This window comes from Anas platyrhynchos, chromosome 1 (assembly GCF_047663525.1).
Source record: "Anas platyrhynchos isolate ZD024472 breed Pekin duck chromosome 1, IASCAAS_PekinDuck_T2T, whole genome shotgun sequence".
NCBI lineage: Eukaryota > Metazoa > Chordata > Aves > Anseriformes > Anatidae > Anas > Anas platyrhynchos.
Genome location: NC_092587.1, coordinates 113740714 through 113764331, shown reverse-complemented (window position 1 = coordinate 113764331; position 23618 = coordinate 113740714). Strand labels below are relative to the sequence as shown.

General features: G+C 37.8%; 1 protein-coding gene across 2 annotated transcripts in view; it reads left to right on the top strand.

Annotated features, from left to right (window-relative positions):
• The window catches only part of DSCAM (DS cell adhesion molecule), a 477845-nt gene that overhangs the window by 442847 nt on the left and 11380 nt on the right, over positions 1-23618 (top strand). For both annotated transcript variants that reach the window (XM_072027123.1, XM_038167513.2), the window contains exons 29-32: positions 5179-5294; positions 8114-8263; positions 11670-11867; positions 15998-16300. In XM_072027123.1, coding sequence (XP_071883224.1) covers positions 5179-5294; positions 8114-8263; positions 11670-11867; positions 15998-16300 — 767 coding nt within the window. The remainder of the gene's footprint in view (positions 1-5178; positions 5295-8113; positions 8264-11669; positions 11868-15997; positions 16301-23618) is intronic.

The window sequence follows — 23618 nt, the reverse complement described above, 5'->3', positions numbered from 1 at the left end:
ATTATTTTTCAGTTCTGTTCCATCAGTTCAGCACCCAGAAATCTAATTCAGTTGTGGAATTGCAACAGAATGACTATTGTGGCATCTCAATTTCTTCAGAGATGGAAATTTCATACCTACAGTGTTTATTGTTTTATCTGGGGAAAATGTTGAACTTTAAATCTGCTGCATATATTTGAAAATAGGATCAACAAGGGGATATTTCTAAGTTCAAGTGAGCGTTGGTTTGCTAGAAAATCTTTTTTATTTTTAAGCAACAAATTTGAGGATGTCATGGATATTTTATCAAATGAAACATACGCTAAACTTCCTCACCCATGATAAGCTTCACCTGCTATTATAAGAATACACTAACCCAAGACATGGTGACAGATGGTTCTAATGTGAACTCAGCTCTATGACATCAGTCTCCCAATACATCTGAATAATCCCGTTGATTTTAACAAAACTGGTCATGCAGTTCAGGTCACATTGTTCTTTTTTGCAACTTAGAAACCCCTGCTAGCAGCAGATTGCAGGTTTAAGCAACTTCAAGGAGATATGCTGTAACACATTTTTCATGACACAAAAAAAAAAGGCACAGATTAGCATATACAGAATGCCTGTTCCCTAAAGAAACCCAGCATGGACTTCAGTACGCAACTTCTGGATGAAGATATTCAGTCCAATTGACAACCACACATAACACCTCTGCTTAATTCTACTGGTCTTATCACCACCTCTGTATGGCAATTTCAGAGCCTCACTCCTCTGATGCTTAGAAAATTATCAAACTTCCAACATAAATGGTCCATTCTTCCCTCTGACAATGCTAACCTTAAGTTTAAAGATTTTTTGCTCTTCGTGCCTGATACATTCAGACAGCAGTCAGATCCCTTCCTAGCCTTTAGTTGAGAACTGCTTTTCTATGTAATTGTCTTCCACTGTTTCTTTTTGCTTCTTCTTTCATTTTCTCCCATTCATTTATTTGAAAATAATATTATTTTTATTAAATAGTCATATTTCATACTTCTCTTAAAGTGTGAACAAAGGCAAATGACTAATGAGGCAGGACTTTAAGGTCCTAACATATGGAGAAGCCTCTTAACTTGGAACTCTCAAAGTGATGCTATTTTAATGAGCTTTCCACATGGTACATGTTCAGTTACTTCTGAAACAACTATGAAATACTCCCAACCAAAAACCTGAGCCACCCACCAACACTATATACTCCTGAAGATTTAGCATGTTGATAATGAAAGGATAAAAAGCCCTTTCCATAGTAATAGTAACATATTATAAAGCTTCTGATATTTTATATACATGTATTTTAGATTTCACCAAAATCTGCTGTGTTACAAATATCAAGAAAGAGGGTGGTCATTGGTTGTGCCTTGCCATTTGAGTATGGGATATAAAGAACAGAAGATTCCCTGCTTGCTAAGAAGGTGTGAGGGATAGAGAGAGCTTTGTGTACCTTCCCATTTGAGGAGATTTTTATAAGTGTGTGTAAAGCGGATTAAGAATGGAGCTTGAGTCTTGGCTTTGAAAGTTGCCAGCTTTGGCTGTTTAAGTCAAATATCTGAGGAGCAGGGTAAGCCCCAGCAGTTAGCAGTTTAACAGGAGCTTGTTGCTGATACTTTAAACTAGCAAATAAAAATCTCTGCTGTCATACAATCACAACTTTTTGACCTTTTTTGGGGTGAAAGCGTAGATCCAGCCAACTTCTTTATAGTTGTTCACTGTGAATTGGTATAGCAATTGGCTGAGCTTTCTAATTTTGAACACAGGGTAAAGAATATTTTCTCTCTGAAAATACCCTTGACTGGCAGATTATTTACAAAATTTAGTTTCTGGTATGTTTTTACAATGACCAGCTTAGACATCAGGAAACACTGAGGTGGCTTGACTCTTGATTTGGCAGCAAGCACCCAGAATGACTTTACAGAGTGATATATTTTATCTCTTTACAAAGCTAGCTTGATCTAATACTCTGCTGTGCATACAGACATTTTCAGTCACTCAGATAAGTATTTTTTTATTACGTATCTAGGAAGACTATTTAAAGAGGAGATATTCTTATAACTATGTGCACTTGCACTCTTTCAAAATGCATCATGCACTGTACTGGCTCTGGAGAAGGGCTTGTTTATTCACAGACTGTACATAAAAGCTCTGCTCAATCAGATCCAAAGGCACAGGTGTAGCCAAGTATTTGTCTATAATAGTGGCCCAAAGCAGACACTTGGGTAGAGGAAAGCAATACAGCAAATATATACTGACTCGTTCCCCAGACAGGCTCCTAGTCTCTAACAGTTTGGAGCTCAAAGGTTCAATGAACTGGAAAGAATGAGCTATATTACACACAGATCATTACAAAGTCTGACAGGTAAGGAATAGACACAGCACATGTTTAAATTTTAAGTTGTATCTGTAGATGAATGAAAATACACGTAGATGTGTTTCCTCCCTTTAAAGAATTAATTGTAGGGCTCCTCATCCACCAGGCTGTTAAAATACTTGGATGCATGAATTTTGCTAGGTTAGAAAATCCTTGAGCACCAAATTTCAAAATTGCAATACTAAAAATCTCTGCCTCACTGCCAAGTCCTAGAGCCACATAATTGCTGTTGGCATTTCAGTTTTTTTAAGCTGACAGTTGAGTTATTGTGGTCTGCAGAAAATAATTTAAAATTCATTGAGCCAGAAAGAGGTTGCATGCTAATTAGCAGCAACCTTCTTGGCACTGCCAATTGCCTGTTCTGTGTTTGGACACTCCATGCCACAGTGCTGCCACATGGAGAAGTAATTAGACCAGTAAGAAAGAGGAGAGAGATCACACAAGATGAGGCATAACTCAAGATTAGTAATAGGGAATCTTCCTGAACATAAAAAGGCTTAGGTTTCAGTTCTGACTTGAAGGACTTTCCACACATTTTGCACTAACCTCTCCCTGGAGCCAAGAATAAATTCAGAATTCCCTCTGGGCAGGTGAACAGTACAACTACAAAGCTGGGGAGCTGTCCTCCTGCCCTTTGTGGTGCAAACAATACTTTCTGCATGGTTGAATACTTTGCAATAGTAGGAATACAGAGTGTTTGTACTGCAGAAGAGCTTCTAGCTCTAACCATGATGCTGGGGTTAAAGCATTCTGTATTCTGCATTCTCTGAGGTGTGATTTGATCGCTTTGCCTCCTAAAGCTCTGTTGAGCAAGTGAAGGGTGCAGGGATGCATTTATCGGACTTTATTTTGTGCTGCATGAGTTGTATATGTATCTGATTGAACGTATCCAATAATTATTGAATTATTGATTTTTATTTGAAATTGGATTTCACAAATTCAGTTTTCTGTTTGATCACAGTTTTTTTGTGTGATCTTGGACAAGCCCAGTGTGACCTGACTTTTCAAGGGCATCTATTCATGCATATTTGGCATGCAGATAATATGTTGGTCTCCAGTTCTCATAAAATTTCAGCAGCTTGAGTGGAAACCAATAGGATAGTGGCATCTAACCCATGCAGAGACTTTGAGAACGTCATTGTGGAATTTATCTGCATTTGAGAATCCTAAATGTCTTTGAAAATATATGTGGTTAATAAGACACTGTGACTACTATTCTCCACTGATTACATATGGAGACAAGTCTGGCAGCCCTGGGTAGCTCTCCTGATATTTTGCTTTCAGAATGATTAAATGATGCACCAGTTGTAGGCTGTCTGAATGCATTTTCAGCTATCCATCCGTACTATCAGAGCAATAGTACTGCCTGACCTCTGAAAGGCAGAGACATTAAAGTTTGTGAGATGAATAGATAGTGATCATGCTGGGGACCACAAGAGGAGGGTAAAACAGAAGGTGAGAATCAGAGGTGTGTACCTGTGTGCCTGGAAGATCTTAGTCCTGGATTTGTGTCAGAATTTCTGACAACTGAGTGACAAGGAAATTCTTCATAAAAAGGACATAAAGGAACCCCCAAACCTAGAATAGTTAGGTCATGCTGGCATGGAAACAGCAGGAAGTTAAGGCAAATTTATAGAAATGTGGTTTCATCCAGCATGCATCAAAGTGGCATTAAACTCCTATGTAGAGGCCCTCACTTAGGAAAGGAGTGAGTTTATCATCATGCAGCTTAATAGTCCTCTGAAGATTCCATTAATAACAATAATTCATTGCCCAAGGAGAATTAAAGTGAGTGATTCACAGTTACTTTGCACCAGAAAATGACCCTCTACTGAATTTTAAAGTCCTTTTATATGTGAGTACTTGAATCACACCAATAGGTCATTTGTCTTAATTTTTCTCAGCCATCTTACCTAAACAAGTATTTGCAAATATTTCTTCTTCTCAACAGAGTAATTACACCTGAAAGGGTAAAAAGTTCCTGTGTTTTTAGTGCAGTCTAAAGATTTCTCGCTGCAAGTTCTGTACTGGAAATGGCTGTAGCACTCAATTTTACTATCCATTTTCATTTGCTTTTGGTAGACAGTTCATTTAAGAAGTCATTTTCTGGTACACAAACTTCAAAATGAAATTGTTTCAATTTGCATGATGATAGAATAATTGTTTTAGATTTTTTTTTTAGAATATCGCATCAATCAAATAGAAATAATCCATGAATGCAAACAAGATTTGCAATTTTTACTCTTCATACATCAATGGACCTAAAACCTTTATTTATTTTGTACAATTTGTTAGTATTAATTAAATCTCTAGTCATTTGTTTGCTTTTTCATTTATCAATTCTAGTGGCATTTGGAATTTATCTGAGGAAAAATAATGGAAAGTTTAGAAATAATTAGAAATTACTACAAGACATCTTCCTAGCAACCTGTTTGATCAGCTACATATTTCTTTACTTACATTCATAAGGAATGGAAGAAAAGGTCAATCTTACACACTTTTTATTAATTTCCTTATATGACAACACTTATAGAAAACTATATGAAATTTTCAAACAGATCCCTGCTGAAAAATAATAAAACAAACCCTCAACACTGTGCATTCATCTAAATGCCTTGCTGCGTGCAATAAAATAATACTGTGTACTTGTTCTGAAGAGGGGAATATAAAATGTATGAGTATTTTGCTGATTTGTTCTATTAATTTTAGTTTGAGCTGGGCAGACTTATAGTTAGCAAGTTTGCAAGTATCTTTTCAGTTAGGCTGAATCTTACTGTTTGCCTCTCTTTTGTTTCCAGCAAGAATACCCGGACATCGGATACACTTAATAAGCAGCAGCAAACGCTGAGGATGCACATAGACATTCCCAGAGCACAGCTTCTGATTGAGGAGAGGGACACGATGGAGACCATTGGTAAATTATTGTTGGGCTTGTCCTCACGAGTTAATAAAACAAGCACAACAGTTGAAATCCTTTACCTCACACCTTTCCTCTGATTACATGCATCAAGAAGGAAGAGGTGCAGAGTAATTTGTCACATTTGTGAAGTTAACTGTTTTTTTCATATAATAGAATGGCTCAGGTTGGAAGGGACCTTAAAGATCATCTAGTTCCAATTCCCTACCATAGGCAGGGATGCCACCCACTAGATCAGGTTGCTCAAAGCCCTATCCAACAATGGCCTTGAACACCTCCAGGGTGGGGAATCCACCGCTTCCCTTTGAATCGGTTTCTGCTTTCAGTAGTCTCAGTATAATATTTAAAATAATTCAGAACATTAGGAAAGTGAAACTAGTGGAAAGAGCAGCTTGGAGAAAATGAAGACTGGCAGTTTAATGATTTTCATTTTGATTCCTCTATTGACTCTGACTAAACAGTTGGATAATTGGCATTACATATAAGGAAAATGAAAATGAAATTCTGAAACTACAAAATTGGTATTCAAGGATTTCAAACAGACATCTTCTAAAACTTACATGTTGCATATTGTATCCACTTGTTATTATCAAGTTACATGATCAACATATTGATCTGTTTCAACATTTTGTTTATCTATGCAAAATTCAAATCTAAAATATTTCACACATCAGAAAACAATATTTCTTGTGTGGCCGGCACATAGCTGAAGTGTCATGTAAACAGATTTGTTTGCCTTTTTCAAATAATCAAAACACAAGATGTCTGCAGTCTCAACAGAATAGAAATATAACCTGATTTCATGACTCTGTGGGTACAGACTGGAAAAACTCTCCAGGATGACTGATCTTGTTGGACTTCTAACTTTTGGGGGTCAAAATCCATGCAGGGAAAGTCTTTGATGGATGAGAACGTAGCAGCACCTCAGGGACTGCATAGCTGGAGAGAGTTCCACAAACCAGGAGCAGCATCTCTCCATCTCCTGTCCATGCCCACACTGGGGAGGGACGAGCTGTTTAATCCCACACCCCGTCACACCTGATGGACACATTGTGGGGTGCCATTTCACAGTGCAGTGGATTTGAAGAGGAGACCTACACTTCACCTGAAAAACATACTTTTTATTTTTTTAAATTTGAGCTTCCCAAAGTTCACCATTTTGATGCAGTCTTTTGTGCCAAGTTTCATTCTAAAGACAGCTTTTACTTTTGAGTTACAATTGCTGAGAAATAGGGGGTTATAGTAGAAATACCATTAGTACCTTAACTATAGCAGTGTGATCAGTGCCTTGGAAATAGACAGCTCTACACAAAGCATTCAGAATAAGTAGTCACTTTGGCAGGCTTTGACATAGTTTACTGCCAAGAGGCTTTATTCCCAACCTGAATAAGAGCTCATCTTTTGCCAGAGACAGAATAATTTGGTTTCATAATGCTCATTCTATTTATGGCCTTCTTTGGGTAAAAAATGCTAGTTATGTTTTTGTGCACTGTTCACATTAACAGTGTCTTGTCAAGATTAAAAATAAATTAAAAAAAAAAGGAACCTTTAGAAATGGATCACCCTCTGCTCATCAGTAAATGGATAGAAGCCCTGTTTCTGCCAGTACCCTCAGAAATGCATTATAAAACTGTATAGCATAGCAAGAATAGATAAAAAGGCTGAAAAGAATGTAAAAGAAAATCTGATAGCATGCACATAATTGTTCTGCGAATACAAATTCAGTGGAAGATTTATCACTGTTAATTCTTCCACAATCAAGTAGACCGGATTCCTCTTTAAAGTGAAAGAAATACAATAAGGTGTTCACAACTGGAAAAAATAAAAAATAAAAAAAATCTGTAGAGCACTAGCTTTCTGTGGGCTGCAAGGTCTGTACAGAAATTTGGTGAACATACCTTAGCTCTTGGGAAGCAATAGGCAGCAGAACTGTACAGCAGCAAAGGTCAGTGCCCGACCTTTTTTCCAGTCCTTCCAAAGGTCCAGCTTCATGTTACAATGTTCTTTGCAGCACATAGGAAAGCCCACAACCAGTAGGACTGACTATACTGTGAGAAACATATATGACTTGTATAAAGCTCTCCAGAGCTCCTCTTTCAGATCTACAGTAGTGAGGTTTGTTGTAGGAAGGACTCTTTGGTGCAGAGAGAGCTAGTCAGGCTTAGTCCTTACCTTGCAAAACAGCTTTTACTGGACTTAAGGGTGTTTAATTGCCCTCCACAAGTGTTTCTGTTGTCTTTAGCAGGGTACTGAGGTGCTCAAATTTAAGCAGAACCCTAAGATAAGTCTCGGGTCATGGCCATCATTCTGTCTGTGGTGAAAAAAAAAAGATGACTAGTAGAGGGCTAGTTAGTGAAATTACCTAGTGATATTACCTATTGCCTAGCTAATAAAAATATTAATAATAATATGTTGTTGAAGGGATCAGCTGAGTTCTCTGAAAATGAAGAGGAAATAGGGCAGCATAGAAAAGATGGAGAAGAAAGAATTATGGCCAAACATGTTTACACACAACAGAGTTTTTGGAAGGATGATTAATGGCATGTCTCAGTTGCACAACTCCAAGGTGAAATCCCAAATAAAAACAGGAAAATTACACTTATTACTTATTTTTTTGTGGAATTTGCAATTAAACACAGAGTCTCCCAGGCTGTTGTGCACACTTCATAACCATCTCCAGCCCTGCACAGAAATGGAAACTGCATTGTCTTTGGTGAAGCCCAGATGAAAAAAAATCTTGGAACTTATTTTAAAACTGATATGAAGACAAAAATGAATTTCATTATTCAATATTTGATGAGTATTTTTGATTGCAGATGACAGATCAACAGTTCTACTAACTGATGCTGACTTTGGAGAGACGTCTAAGCAGAAGTCACTGACTGTCACCCACACAGTACATTACCAGTCTGTGTCACAGGCTACAGGACCACTGGTGGATGTTTCTGATGCCCGGCCAGGAACAAGTAAGAGTATAGGAGGATTTGTTATGTGGAGAGAAGAAAAGTGTAAGAAAATGAATGTGGTACTCCTGCATTTGTATCCTTATGTGTTGTTTTTTTGTTGTTTGTTTTTTGTTTGTTTGTTTTTTCTTTAATCTGAAAGTTGAGAGAAATCTATTTAGGTCAGCAGAGAACATTTCTTGTACAAATACATTTAGTAATTCAATATGGTAAAAATTGCATATGTATCTGAAATGTAGGTGTAATTTGAAATAATTCATACTTGGCTTTCATTAAACCAAATTCATGCCAGTTTTTAATTTCTAGAATTTATTGAATAAATTAGCTTAATGGCTTTTAATGTCTAATGCATTTTTTTCTCAGTGATCAATCTGTATTGTATTTCAAAATGTCTTCCGTCCTTACATCTCCATCAGGGAAGAAATACATTTCTCATTATTGCTTTTCTGAAAAAGTTGTATTTCCAGTTTTAGTTATTATGGTAAATTACTTTTCCCAGACATCTTCATGTTGAGCTACAGTGATTAAAAACTAAAATAAATAAATATGCTTCTGCAATCCATCCTTCTTAATTTCTCTCAAGAATGTATTCCATATCTATGTAAATGGAATTTATTAGATTGAAGGAATACATTCACTAGCTGTATGCAATCTCTAAAATCTCTTGAATTATTTTCATGCCCTGACAGTTTTAGAATTTGTTTACTTGGTGAGTTTGGTGAAGATAAATGCTGAAAATTCAGATGTGAATCACCTATAATGCAGATTACTTGAAAAAATCTTCATTTAATTTTCATTACCACCCCAGTCTTTATTAATTATAGCTGTTGTAGTCCTGACCTTGCTGATTTTCTAGCTCAGAGATCTATAAGTTATGGTTCGTTATTTCTTGAGGACTAGATTAGTACAGTCATTTGGAATCCCCTTTTCATCTATGGAGAGTCATGTCATTTGAATGAGAAGACTCAAGGTAAAACATTTGTCTTCCTTCTGGTAGCACTCTTTTCTCTACCCTTTGGTTCATGCTGGCATATGAAAGAGCGGAAAAAAATCATCCATTTTTTAACACGTTAGTAGGTCAAGTTTATCTGACCAACCAATGTACTCTCAATTGTTTTGAAACTCTACGTGTTTTAATAAAGAAAGAGCTACCACTCTAAAATTGCCTGCCTGTCCCATACCACAGCAGTCTCTAGCACCAGCCTCTTCCACTCCTATTCCCTTTTTTATGTGTGCAGTTATGTGCTTCAGGCCACTGGAGTCATTGAGACTTCCCTCAGATTGAGCTGGGATTTAACTCATATGTAAGGGTATGATCTGTGTCCAGCCTGGCTTTGGAAACAGAAATCCACCAACATGTTTGTTACTTAGTAAAGATCTGATTGCAGCAGTGCACAGAGCTGGGCCAAATACTTTTAGGTAACATTCTCTGGTTTTAAGACATTAATGTACCTTTGAGAGAAGCTGGGCTATGAGATTTTGTAATGCTGCTTGTGCAGGATGCCTGGCTCAGAGTTTGTGGCAGTGCTGGTCTGAGCATACACAGTAAATGCCGAATTTCCCATTAGAGCCCCTTCTAAGTTGCCATCTAATTCTTTTGTATTTATGAAACTTTTCCTTTCATGAACCTTTTTGCTGCCCACGTCAGCATTCTGCATCTGTGTTTCAGCATATGATAGCAGGGCTGTCTTAACAGCTGGGGCACCAGGTGTGTGCTGTTTTCCATCACGTAGGCAGTGGACCTTGCAGAGTCCCTGCTACAAAGTCCCTTACGCAGGCACAGCACAGCTGGTGCAGTGCTCCTGCTCAGCACATGTTCAGCAGGACTAGCGCTGACCTCCTGCATGGCAGCAGGCCTCCTGCCTGGCAGCAGGCTCTCCTACCCTTATCCAAATTGTGAGTGAAGGCCTAGTGAGTCAGAGCATCCCTGCCCACCAAGCCTTCTCTGCTCCAGACCAAACAGTACCAGCAGTGTGCCCTGTGTTTTCTCCCATGAGCACTCTCCCTCTGACAGTCCCTTCATGGCTTTCCCTGAAGCAGGTACAAGGTTCACTTCTGGCGATGCAGCAGCCCCATGACAACTTTCCACAGCCACCACAATTGGTGGTTTATACTGACAGTCTGCACTGGGAGTTTTGTGCCAAGTGTGCTTTTGGGTGTTATCCACGTGAGGCTGTTATGTGTTGCATGACCAGCAGGATCAATTATCAATGGCACTGAGCTCATATTTTTCCAATGCTGGGGGAGGAGGAGGGGTGTAATATGTGAAATATGAGAAGGGACAGACCATAGCTGGTGTTTGCAAATAAATTACTTGCTTAGAAGCAACAGGATACCTATTCTTCCTGGGAATGCTTACGAGAAGTAATGTTCAGAGTCATTATCTGAGTATTATTTTTTTTCTTTAAATTGCTTCTGCTGAAGTCTGTTACCTCAAAGACTGATGACTTCACCATTTGAATGCCAAAGAACATTTGAATATATTTGAATTTTTCATTTCTAATACCTTTTCTCTCTATTGTTAGTAATAGCCTTCAAAAAGATTTAGTCACTTTCTGTTTGCCAAATAATGTTTTTTTTTCTATTCCACTTACTTTGTTAGAGTGTATCAGCCTCACTTTTACAGAAGAACTATTCTTAACAAAATCATAGAAGCCAGTTTTTGTCAATAATTCATTTTCACTCAGTTGCTCACCAGACTATCTCTAGGACAATAAAAAGTAAAATGTTGCAAGCCTTACAAAAGTAACAGATTATTTTTAAAGTTTAAGAAATTTTATTTACTGTTTTTTAAAACAGTCAGATCTTTAAAAGCCTGTCACTATTGAAACTCTGAAGGATCTAATATAGGCTATGTCATGCATCCTGGCTGTTTGCTAAAAAAAATCTGGAAATTGTAGCTGATTAATAACATAATATGATAAAAGTATTGGTGAAATGGCTGGAATAGAAAACTATGCCACCACATTTCTGACCACATATTTTTACAAACTGAGGTCAGGTGCCTGTTTGGGGGGTTTTCTGAAGGCACTGATAACACTGATAACTTACCTGAGAATTCACTTGAGATGTGGTGTGAAATTCCTGACCAGGTCTATTTGCCACATGCTGTTTCACATCTCAGAGAGGTTTTGCTGCTGGAGAACTGGTTGTATTGGATTAATGAACGTGTCAACGGGAGGCTGGCTCAGTTCTTCAGCTGCTCCCTTTTTATTAGAAAGAGGGTATTTCAAGAAAGAGCTTTTACTTTTTTTTTTTTTTTTTTTTTTTTTTTTTTTTTTTTTTTTTTACAAAGAATGTTTTGTGTTCTTTTTTAACCAAAATGAGTGGCTAGTCCCTTCTGACAGGGCTTGTTTCCTTGTCTATTCAAGAGCCTAGTGGCAAAGACACTTTCTGTTATCCGTCACAGATCCTACCACAAGGAGGAGTGCCAAAACCGGACCCACAGCTCGCAACCGCTATGCTAGTCAGTGGACCCTCAACAGACCTCACCCCACCATATCAGCTCATACCCTCACCACAGACTGGAGGCTTCCCACCCCCAGGCCAGCAGGATCCGTGGACAAGGAAAGCGACAGCTACAGTGTCAGCCCCTCACAGGACACAGGTACAGGTCTCTCTGCAGGGCTGCTCACCAAAACTGGGTCGGCAGCAGCTGCATTAACCATCTTGGTCCTCAGTATACTTTGTTTGGTGCTTGGGTGCTGCTATTTATTCCTTGCCAGGGTATTTTTTCAGTAGTCTCTTTATAATAGTTGCCACAAATGCATATAATTCCAATGATAACAAATACTGTGCCCTCACTTTCTCATGCCACATGCATTATGGAGACCTTTAAAAGATATGGTATTTTTCTGGTAGCCGAAGCTCTATATATCCTGTGTCTGAAGGAAGAAGTAGGAGAATTTGCTGCATGAAATGTCATTGACCAGGAAGGGGCAATATTAGCAACCAACAGTATGTCTTGGTCAAAGGCAGAAATGTTTTAAGGTTTGAGCTACACTGCTACACTGAGGTAAGTCTTTTTTGTTTTGTTTTGTTTTGTTTTGTTTTTTCCTTTTTCCAGTCATGTATTGTGTTCATAGGGATATTCTAAGCAGAAAAAAAAAAAAAAAAAAAGAGAGGGAGAGAGAGAGAGAGAGAGAGGAATGTCTGTAATTTGAGTCCAAACTAAAATCCATTCATAGCACTGAATATTGTAGCAGTTAGCTCTGATTTTCCTGAGAAACAACATAGGCTTTTTTCCTCTAGATGGTAAGCGGGGAGACACTGAATACATATTCTGCCTGCAGTCTTCATCTCTCCTTGATGTCTTCAGATTACAGACCCAATTGTAACAGAAAGATAAAGTTTTCTCCTCCTGCCCTCCACTGAACAAGTGACAAAAAAATATGGTGAATAAATGAGTGAATGACTAAGCAGAAGAGTAGTCACGAAGCAAATCTAGTAAAGGTTACACTTGAAGAAAGATAAAATAGCTTTCAAGGTATGCCTGACAGAAATGAATCTGGGCATACAATGGCCTCCTCAGAAGGAATTGCCTATCTTCTGTTCTGATTTGTAAGGAAAAGTATGGGTTGTGTGAGAACGCTGTGTCCTTTAGAGAAAGAGCAGTAGGTGCCGCTCACCTTTCACCATGAAAACTAATATGACTGCTTTTATTCTCTCTGTAAGAACAGGCATCTGACTTCCCTTGCAATCTGTAATTTATAGGTTGAAATTCTCATCATTTCATAATTCATTCTCTCAAACTTGCAGACCTGTATGTTGTCTTCACAGGGTAATGCCATTCAACAGATACCTCTAGCCAGTTAATGAACTTCTTCCTGATTTCTCCAGGTAGAAGGATCATGAGGCTTTAAGGATTTGTTCTAACACCTATACAGATAAAAATATGAATATCAGATGTTATCTCTGAAACTCTTATCATAGACATTCCTGATTTCAGGTGTGGTTGCACATGTTCTATATTTCATCTCCCAAGGTTATTTCCCAGTGAGTATGGCAAAAAGTAGAGAATTTAATTTGCTCTCTGGTTTAATCGACAAACTACATGCAATTTTGTAAACATACTTCATAATGTATAGTTTAGCATGGCTACTTTCCTACTCTGTGCCAGCCCTTGAACACCTAGTGGTTTATGTAATTGATAGAAATGTATAGACCATGCTCAGGAAAGGATTTCTTGTGGCAAAATGTAGCTGTATTATGCATTTTTATTTCTGGGGAAAGTATAGAATCAGTGTAATCTAAGTGCTTCAGATGTTTAAAATTTCCAAATAAACATCACAGAAGATGTAGCCAAATAATGTGTTCAAGAATCAGTTGAACTAATAATAGATTCATAGAATCTTTAAAGTTGGGAAAGACCTCCAAGATCATCTGGTCCAACCATCCCTCTATTACCAATGTCACCCACTAAACCATGTCCCTAAGCACCACGTCCAACCTTTGCTTAAACACTCCAAGGGACGGTGACTCCACCACTTCCCTGGGCAATCTGTCCCAATGCCTGACTGCTCTTTCTGAGAGGACGTCTCCTCATTTCCAACCTCCCCTGGCGAAACTTGAGGCCATTTCCTCTAGTCCTATCAGTAGTTATCTGTGAGAAGAGGCCGACCCCCAGATCCCCACACCTTCCTTTCAGTTAGCTGAAGAGAGCAATAAGGTCTTCCCTGAGCCTCCTCCTCTCCAGACTAAACAACCCCAGTTCCCGCAGCTGCTCCTCGTAGTACTTGGGTTCTAGGCCCTTCACCAGCTTTGTAGCCTGGACATGCTCCAGGGCCTTGATATCCTTCTTCTACTGAGGGGCCTAAAGCTGAACACAGTACTTGTGGTGCGGCCCCACCAGTGCAGAGTACAGGGGGACAATCACCTCCCTGGTCCTGCTGGCTACACTATTCCTGATACAAGCCAGGATGCCACTGGCCTTCTTGGCCACCTGGGCACACTGCTGGCTCATGTTCAGGTGAGCATCAGTCAGCACCCTTAGAGTCTTTGATCCCTTTTCCAATAAGGTGTTGAGATTTCTGAATCTTATTGACGCAGTTGACATTTAGAATTTCATATAGAAATGATTCTGGGTTTACAAGGTAGTACTTTTTAAACTCAGTAGAAATGCATTGCAGCCATTCATAGCTCTAAATAATTTGAAATGTTCTAACATAACGAGAAAAATTATGATGAAACTAAATTTCACATTCACCCTGAACTTTCAGCAAATCTAAAGTAGGTGTTCAAGCAGATCCTTCCTGGAATAGTCACCCTGGGACATGGGATATGAGAAACTGCAAGTTCTGATCTTCATGGACCAAACTGGGAGCTCTACATGACCATCAGTGTTTACAGAAACTGCTTCATGCCACTGGCAAACAGCAGCCTTCCAGGAGCTTCCGGTTGATGAAAAAAACTTGGAAAGAAATTGTTTTGGTCTGATTTACAAATCAAATGGAAAAAGAGAACGATGTTTCTGTGAGAGTGAGAGGAGTGGGGAGGGAAGAAAAAACTAAAAGCCTTAAGTTCTGTCCAGCTCAAAATCTTAAGCAAGTTACAGCATATTGTCGAATCACTTGTCATTTTAAATAATTCATGGTCCTATTTACCAAGTGTTCTTTTCATTCTGTGAAAACTGGTGCAAGGATCCTAGCATACAATAAAAAAGATAAAGGTTTGCAATAACAACATAGTTGCTTCTGGCTGCCATAGAAGTCCCATTTTTATGAATTAGCTATTACATTAAGCCTGCTTCTGGAACATCACCAATAATGTCTGGAATTGTACAGATCTTATAAGGAAACATGACTCCTCCCTAAGGAACTTTTGAAAGTCCTATGCTCTTCCAGCCTATTGAAGTAGAAATGCAATGGGTGCAACTGACCGGTGATTTGACCCCTTAACTATGCAGAAACCAGTCTTGTATTTCCAGAATATTTTTAGTGTATCAGTTGCCATTTACATCTTCAGTAACAGTGCTTATTTAATAGTACTGAAGTTCTTAGAAAATCATTAGCAGAAACAACAGCTTCTAGGTCACAATAGCCCATGAGTCAAATATGAAGCCCCCATTAATTTCTTCAGCATTTAAAAGAGTTCTTGAATCACTGCAGACTGGTAGCTACTAAACAATATTGCTTTCTTAAGACCGTTTGTTGTATATGAAATGAGTTAATATTTCAATTGGCATCTAGACCAGACATAAGTGTATCAGTCACTCCCTTTATATTTGACCTTTGTTCTCAGGAATTTGTCAAAAAAAAAAATATATATATATGAAACATCTACAAAAAAATATCTTTTCCACTCAGACGTCACCTCTCAGAAATATCTGTGAGATTCATTAAAAGGATAATGTTAAACTATTCCTGTTTTTGCTAAATCTGTTCTGTGGGCTTCTAACATTTTTAAAGCATTTAACTTTCAGATTTTTTTTTTAATGAAAGAAAAGAAACCTTTTCCATGCATTAAAGGTTATTTTTTCTAAACTATGAAGTTAATGTTAAGCCACATAATGCTGCTAGAGGAATAAGACTTCACTTTAGATTATCTCTAATTATCAAGCAACTGACTAAACTTAAAATTGTAGAGACATTTAAAGCAAAGCAGACGTATTCAAATCACCATAATAATTTCAAGGGTTCTGCATTTTATTAAGAAACACTGTCATGCTTTTTTGTCTTCTTCCAGAAAGTATTTTACAGGCTTTTTCTTTCTCCCACTGTTTATCTTTTGGGTGTTTAGATCGAGCAAGAAGCAGCATGGTCTCCACAGAAAGTGCCTCCTCAACATATGAAGAGCTAGCAAGAGCGTATGAGCATGCAAAAATGGAAGAGCAGCTGAGACATGCCAAGTTCACCATTACAGAATGCTTCATATCAGACACGTCGTCAGAGCAGCTCACGGCAGGGACTAATGACTACACAGACAGTCTGACCTCAAGCACGCCGTCAGAGTCGGGGATTTGCAGGTTTACCGCATCCCCCCCCAAACCTCAGGATGGAGGGCGAGTGATGAACATGGCAGTTCCAAAGGCACATCGGCCAGGTGAGACATTAAAGGTAACATTTCATGTTCCTTGGGGGTAAGCATTTCACCCCATGCCTGTATTGGTTAACAGGACAGGTTATATCACAAGGAAGAAAGAAGGTGTGTAATATATCATGTAATTACTTACAGAGATAATTGTTTTTTATCCAAAATAATGTAACATTTAAGTGAGCATATTCTCCCACATACAGATAAAGAAGGAATCTGGAAATTTAGGAGCAGAAAGGCACAATCTAGGCCAATAAATCAATTCCTCTACAGCTGCAGCCATCAGGCAATAAACCCTTCTGGGCTAAAAAAGACCATATGGGGGTTCATATGCCCATCTCCAACTCAAACCACCCACTAATAAAACATGTCTTACAGCAATAATTTCTGCATGAGGGCAAAATTTGCTATCAGAACACTTCATAAAGACAGATTGTAGAAGATGTACTATCCCTTCTGCCTTGTAGCTTGGAGAAAATGTAATATCCTTTTGGTGATGTTGTTCAGCTGTTATACTCTCTCTTTGACATCTCCAAATATCAAGTCAGGATTATCTAAAGGAGGGAAAATAAAAGCAAAGAAAATGAAGACAATGCAATAGCTCAAGGGATATAGAACTTTATACCTTCAGACAAATTTAAACCCTACTCCAACTTCAAACTGTCTGAAGGTATCTTAGGGACATCCATCTACTGATCACAGTCAAATTTCTAGTTCAAGAAGAATGCTATTTTTAGTGATACCCTAATGTACAATAGCACAGGTAGATTATTTGTGATATTCTGATTCTATATCATCAGTCTTTGTTAGAGAACACATGACGTGACATAGTGCAGAAAGATTCAAATGGGAAAAAGACTTAATTATATTTGTGTGCTTACTGAAAACATGGTTTATTGTATTGTATTGTATTTTTTCTTATTTTATTTTTATTTTGTATATATATTTGCCATTGTGGATGGAGCTACTTATACACAAAGAAAGTAATCAGTAGTGCTGACAAATGTAACAAAGAGTAGTGAATAGACTTTTGCTTAATATACACTATAAAATGAAGCAGTTGTTCTGGGGACAGAGGAATGGAAGATAGCCAATGGTATCAGGAAGGTCATTCAAAAGTAGGACCTGACACTGGAAAGAAAAAAAATTTTTTTTAAAAAAAGGCATAAAAGATTTCCAAAGAGAAAGCTAAAAGTAGAAAACGTCAAGAACAAAACCAAGCAGAAGATAGGAAGTTATAACAGACAAGGCAGGAAATTACTGTATCATACAAATAGATAAGAGGGAAAATAAGTAGGAAATAATATAGTGAGATAAATGACTGATTTCTCTGTAGTCACAGAGTAGAACCACATACCCAGAAGCTGTAAAAATAGATAGAAATAATTTTCACTTTTAGGTAAAAAAAAAATGTAAATATTTGTACTTGTTCTGCTGAAGGGAAGCATCTGCATTCACAGCTAGGTCAAAACTGCAGTCCTCTCCTTCCAGTCAGTCAAAAAACATTTTCATAATTTCTTTAACAAATAGTTTACTCTCTTCCTTTCATGTTCCATATACATTATTTATGTATATTTAGTATTTGGAAATATTCTAATATATTCACATAAAGATGATTTTCTTAGGGGCATACAGCACTAAAATTTAGTCCTTGGGCTTAAGTTAAAAGCTTCTGTTGTTGGAATATCATCAAAGATCCTCTAGCAATCTACACACTTGTAGCCATCTTTACTCTGTCTGTTAAATGGTTTGAAATTGAATTTGTACCTGCTATTCATGATTGGCATTAAGCTTTATTTTGCAGTAAGAAAATTAAATATTCCATGAACTGAACAATTAGTTTCAATATCTTGACAATAAATTTAATGTTCCAGTGGAACAACTTAAATATTGACCCATAATTATTGAATGATAAATTATTAAAGGATACTTTATGAGGGGCTTTGATCAAAACATATTGGTAACGAGAATTGTCAGTAGTAACAGACAGACCAGTATGTTTAGTGTTCAAAATCAGTAAGAAAGTACTTACAGGGCATCTTTACTCTTTCACTCACTGCTTCAGAAATTCTTCAGAAGTTCTTGATAATTCAAACATAACTGATCAAAGTAACCTGTACATCTGGGAACAGGTAGAAGAAATAATAATAATAATAATAATAATAATAATAATAATAATAATAATAATAATAATAATAATAATTAATAGTTAAAAAAAATGAGACATAAAACAGATAAAGTAGATGATAACGTCTGAAATTAAACACTGACTATACTCCTTTAGCCCATCTTTATTTTTCCTTGAACTCAGTGTTTTATTTCAAGATGACTTTTACCTATTTTGGTGGTGATTGCTTTTCTTCTCCCCCAACTCTATCTCTGACTTGTACAATGTCACTTTAAATAAATTAAGCTTTCCATTTCCTAATGTCTTACCTCACTTTTAAAACTTCTTGTAAAGCTACCTGCAGCAATTTCCATGATTGCAACAGAGGTTTAGTGTTCTGCAATATAGAGTATTTGTTTTACAAAATAATCTCCAACTATTCTAAGTCTCGGAAAGATGGTAACAAAAATTTAGTTTGGTAAACAGGTCATTTTAAAACTACTTAATAGTAAAGATACAACTTTACTCAAGAAAGGCAATGATGGAGTTGATTTCAAAAGACTTTTTTCAGCTGTAACAGCCTATTTCTTACCTTGTTGCTACCATAAGTGTTTGGGGTAAGCAAACAAAAAGTTACAATTTGAGGTTTGGTTTCAGAAGACCTTCATGTGAGGTTCTGAAGGCATTCCAGCTCATGTCAGTTTTCTTTCTTGCTTTTTGCATTTCACAGGACTGTTTTGTACCTGTTTGGTCAAGCCTGATCATCCAACAATCTGCTTTATCTAGCATTATTAGAAATCTCATGTCACTCCACGTTGAGATTGTTAATAATAAGGAGAAAGGAGCTTGAATGTCCTTTGTTTGCAGGGGGAAAAATAAAGGGGGGAGGGTATCAAGATTCGATAGCTTGTATTCCAGGGGTTGACATCAGCCTGATTTGATGTTCCCAACTTCCCCACCATTTTCATTCAGAAATTGAATCATAACTTCTGTGCCTTCACTCACTCTATCACCTTGAATTAAATTTGATGGCTCATCAAATGTCTAGGAAAGCTTAGTAATTGATCATTTCCAGCACTATAACTATGAATTACAACTCTCTTTTCAGAACTTCTTCACACTATGCACTACTCTATTTCTGCAATAATTAGCAACTATTAATGTGTAATAGTTGACTGCCTCATATTCTAACTCAATGTAAGTCTTCTAATAGACCTTTTCCCTTCTAGTCAGGTGGTACTGCAGATATGCAGTTAGGTTAGCAATCAGAACTGCTTCTGTCTTCTCCTAGATTTCTGTTCCTTTTTCCTGATGTTTGGTTTATGGAAACAAGAATCAGTTTCATGAACTCAGCTCAGACATGAGAGGCAAAAAAGCATGGATTATGCCATGAAAAAGTAATACTATACTTATAAAGAAAAACAGAGTAATCGTGCCTAACGCTGCAGTAACTAGCAAATACGGGAATGAAGCAATTTTGTCATACTGAAGCTGAGATATGCACCGTGACTTCAGAATGATCTAAATATTTGACATAGTTATACTTTTATAACTCAGACTGCCAAACATATTGTGCTGTAGTACATGTCTCTACATATCAGCTGAAGTTAATGCATCACAAAATCACAGAACGGTTCAGCCTGGAAGAGAGCTCTGAAGGTCACCCGGTCCAATCCGATGCTCAAACAGGGCCAGCTACAGCCCCTTGTCAAGGACCATGCCCAAACAGCTTTTGAAGATCTACAATGAAGGAGACTCCACAGCTTCTGTGGACAACCTGTGCCAGTGCTCTATCACCTGCACAGTAAGGACATGTTTTCTAGTGTTCAGTCAGTGCCTCCTGTGTTCCAGTTTTTGCCTATTGCCTCTTGTCCTGGCACTGGACACCACTGAAAAGAGTCTGCCTTTGTCTCCATTGCACCCTCCCTTGAGGTGTTTTTATACAAAGACAGTTCCTCCCTGATCATTCTCTTGTCTACACTAAACAGTCCCAGCTCTCTAAGCTTTTCCTCATAGGAGAGATACCACTGTCCCTTATTCATCTTCAGTAGTCCTTAGATGGACTCGGTCCAGAATGTGCGTGTCTTTCTTGTAGCAGGGAGCCCAGAACTTCAGCAGTGCTGCAAAGGAATGATCATTTTGCTTGACCTTCTGGCCACACTCCTCATGCAGCCCAGGATGCTGTTGGCCTTCTTGCTGTAATGGTACATTTCTGCTTCATGTCCAATTTGGTGTCCAAGAGGGCATTTTCTGCAAAACTATTTTTGTTTTTAGCTAACATGTTCTGGCACATAAGGTTGTTCCACCCCAGGCAAAGGACTTTGCACTTCCCTGTGTTATACTTCTCGAAATTCATCCCATTTCTCCAGCCTGTTCAGGTCCCTCCGGGTGGCAGCACCAACCTCTCATTTATCATTCACTCCTCACAATTTTGTGTCATCTGCAAATTTGTGGGTGTGCCCCATTAAAGCTCATCTGTTTATGTATGTCCAATTTGATTAAGCATTCTCTGACCCAGTCGTCTTCCACCAAGAGTACATATTCTTTACTTCAGCATTTCCCCCTGATCTCTGGGGTCTGAGACTCTTGAAGGTCGATTTTGCTAATAAAGACTGAGGTGAGGAAGGCATTCAGTACCTCAGCCTTTTCCATGTCCTTTGTCACAAGGTCTCTGGCTCCATTCAGTAGTGGGCTCACATTTTCCCTGGTCTTCCTTTTATTACCTATGTACTTATAGAAGCCCTTCTTGATGCCCTTGAAATCCCTCACCAGACTCAGCTCTAAATGGGCTTTCACTTTCCTAACCTCATTTCTGGATGCTTGGTCAGTGTCTCTGTGTTTCCCCCAGGTTACCTGTCCTTGTTTCCACCCTCTGTATACTCCTTTTTTTCTTCTGAGTTTTGTCAGGAGCTCTTTCATCCATTCAGGCCTCCCAGCATTTTTGCCTGACTTCCTGCTCTTTGGGACAGACCTATCTTGAGCTTGGAGGAAGTGATCCCTGAACATCATTCAGCTTACTTAGATATGGTAGAGGTTACTTCTGTCTGTCTGTGGAAGCAGCTGTAGATGTTTTCTGCATCATTGTCTTGAGACCAGATGAAAACTTTCAAGTACACATTATTAATTTTTCTTTAATCTAAACAAACAAACAAACAAATAATTGGGAGTTACACTTTTCTTAAACTTCTGAAAAGTTGTAACTACCAGAAATGGAGCATGGAAGTAAAATTTTTATGAATTCTCACATTCAGTGTTTTGAAAGCATGTCTTAGGCATCCTTTTCTTCTGATCTTTACAACTTTGTAGACAGATCTTTGAAAAGAGATGAGATTATTTGTAGGTTTTGCTTCACCATCAACAGTAACATTGTTATTTTTCCTTTATAATAACTGTGAATCTCACATGTTAAACCACCAATCAAACTAGCCTTGCTGCCTAACAACAGATTTGGCATAGTTTCTAAAAACTGAAAAGACAGATGCAGATTTGCACACAAACTTTTCTGGGTCTCTCAGAACTGGCAAACCTGATCTGCTCAGGTCATGGAGCTGACACAATGGAGATGGTGACATTGTTCAGTAAGCCTTTAGAGTGGTGATGTGTCCCAAGAGGCACATTATGAGAGAAAATTGGAGCAGTAGAGATAGCACAGCAGTACTTTAAACACAAGGGATAAATCAGACCCTTTAGAAAGGTGTTTTTTGAAATCCTAACATATGTTCACTGTTAATGTTCTTCATGATATAAAATGATATCAGCATAGCTTACATTGCATTTTTCACCACAGTTATCACTAGCTAGAATTATCATTATCAAGATCAGGTTCTGAAGGAATTGGCACACCGGACAATTATCTCAACAATATACTAGGGCCTTTCAGATCAAGACTGAGGCATGCTGTCTTATTGATATTCAGAGGTTTCAACAATTGCTACCCAAAGTTTACCTGAGAGGTTGACAAATGAGTCAGTCCTTCATTTTCCAAAGCTGTCATTCAAATATTCAGAAACTAGGTTGGACAGAAATTAGAAAGAAACATACACTTTTCCTACCTCCCAGTGTGCCATCAAAAAGTCTGTAATGTAAAAAGGTGGAAGATAATTGCAGAGGTTGAAAAAGATTTCCAATATTGTTTTTCTTTTCTGTTTCAAAAATATTAACCAAAAATCAAGTTACCAGAACAGTTATTTTTAACTGCAGTAAACATTGCAGTAGCAGAGTTTATTAAAAATAGATTTCTGTTATTATAATTTTAAATCTTGGTAATAGTCTCAACCAAGAAGCTTTTTTTTTTTTCCCTTCCTTCTCTACTAAATTATTGGGCTTATTAACTGGGCAGTCTTTTGATATTTCCATGCTTTCCAAACGCTATCTATATCCTTTTTTTTTGTGGACAGATCACTTGTTTGTATCCTCCGGCAAGGGAATTCATACTTAGAATTAATAATAGATGACCGGTGCTTGAATAGGAAATATCTAGAAAATTTCATCAGGTCTCTTGCAATTTGCAGAAGGCTTCCTTTAGCAGTGCTGCTGCAAAACTCAGACCCACAGATTTTTATAATTTTTTTTCTGATGTTAATTGTCACTGGAAATACTCTTTGATTTTATGATATTATCATTAAGGATTAGCTTGACTTGATGGGCCAGACAGAAATTTGTCTACATCATTTTATTAAATAAATAAATAAATAAAAAACAAGCTCATTTTGACAATCCCTCTTCCCTTCCTCTTTGGACATCCTATTAATTTATATTAATATTAATTTATAAACTCTGAATGAGAAACTCTGAATTAGAAAACAGATATCTGGGTATATCAGACTAAGAGATTTTTAAATCAATTTAAAGGACCAAAAAATTTTATATCCCCAAACTTCCTCTACAGGCTTTCAGCTGCTGAAAGGAATCAGTTTATAAAGAAACCTGCATGTGGGTGGAGAAAAAAACACAGGTGCACACAGGCAAACTCTGAAAAAAAGATTTTCCTGAAACTGATTCTGCAGCCATGAAGATGGCAAGAAAACCACATTGCTTGATAGGAAAGCTGACTGCTTTCCTGGGTCCCTACAAAGCAGAAGCACCAGTTTGCTAAGCTGATACTCGAATGGAAGCATTTTCCTCTTGCCATTGTTGGGTTGTTGGTTAATGCCTGAGGGTAGAGCTCCATCCTCTGTCTGCCAGTGCTCCTGCTCAGCCTCTCCTTCCCAGAGGAGATCT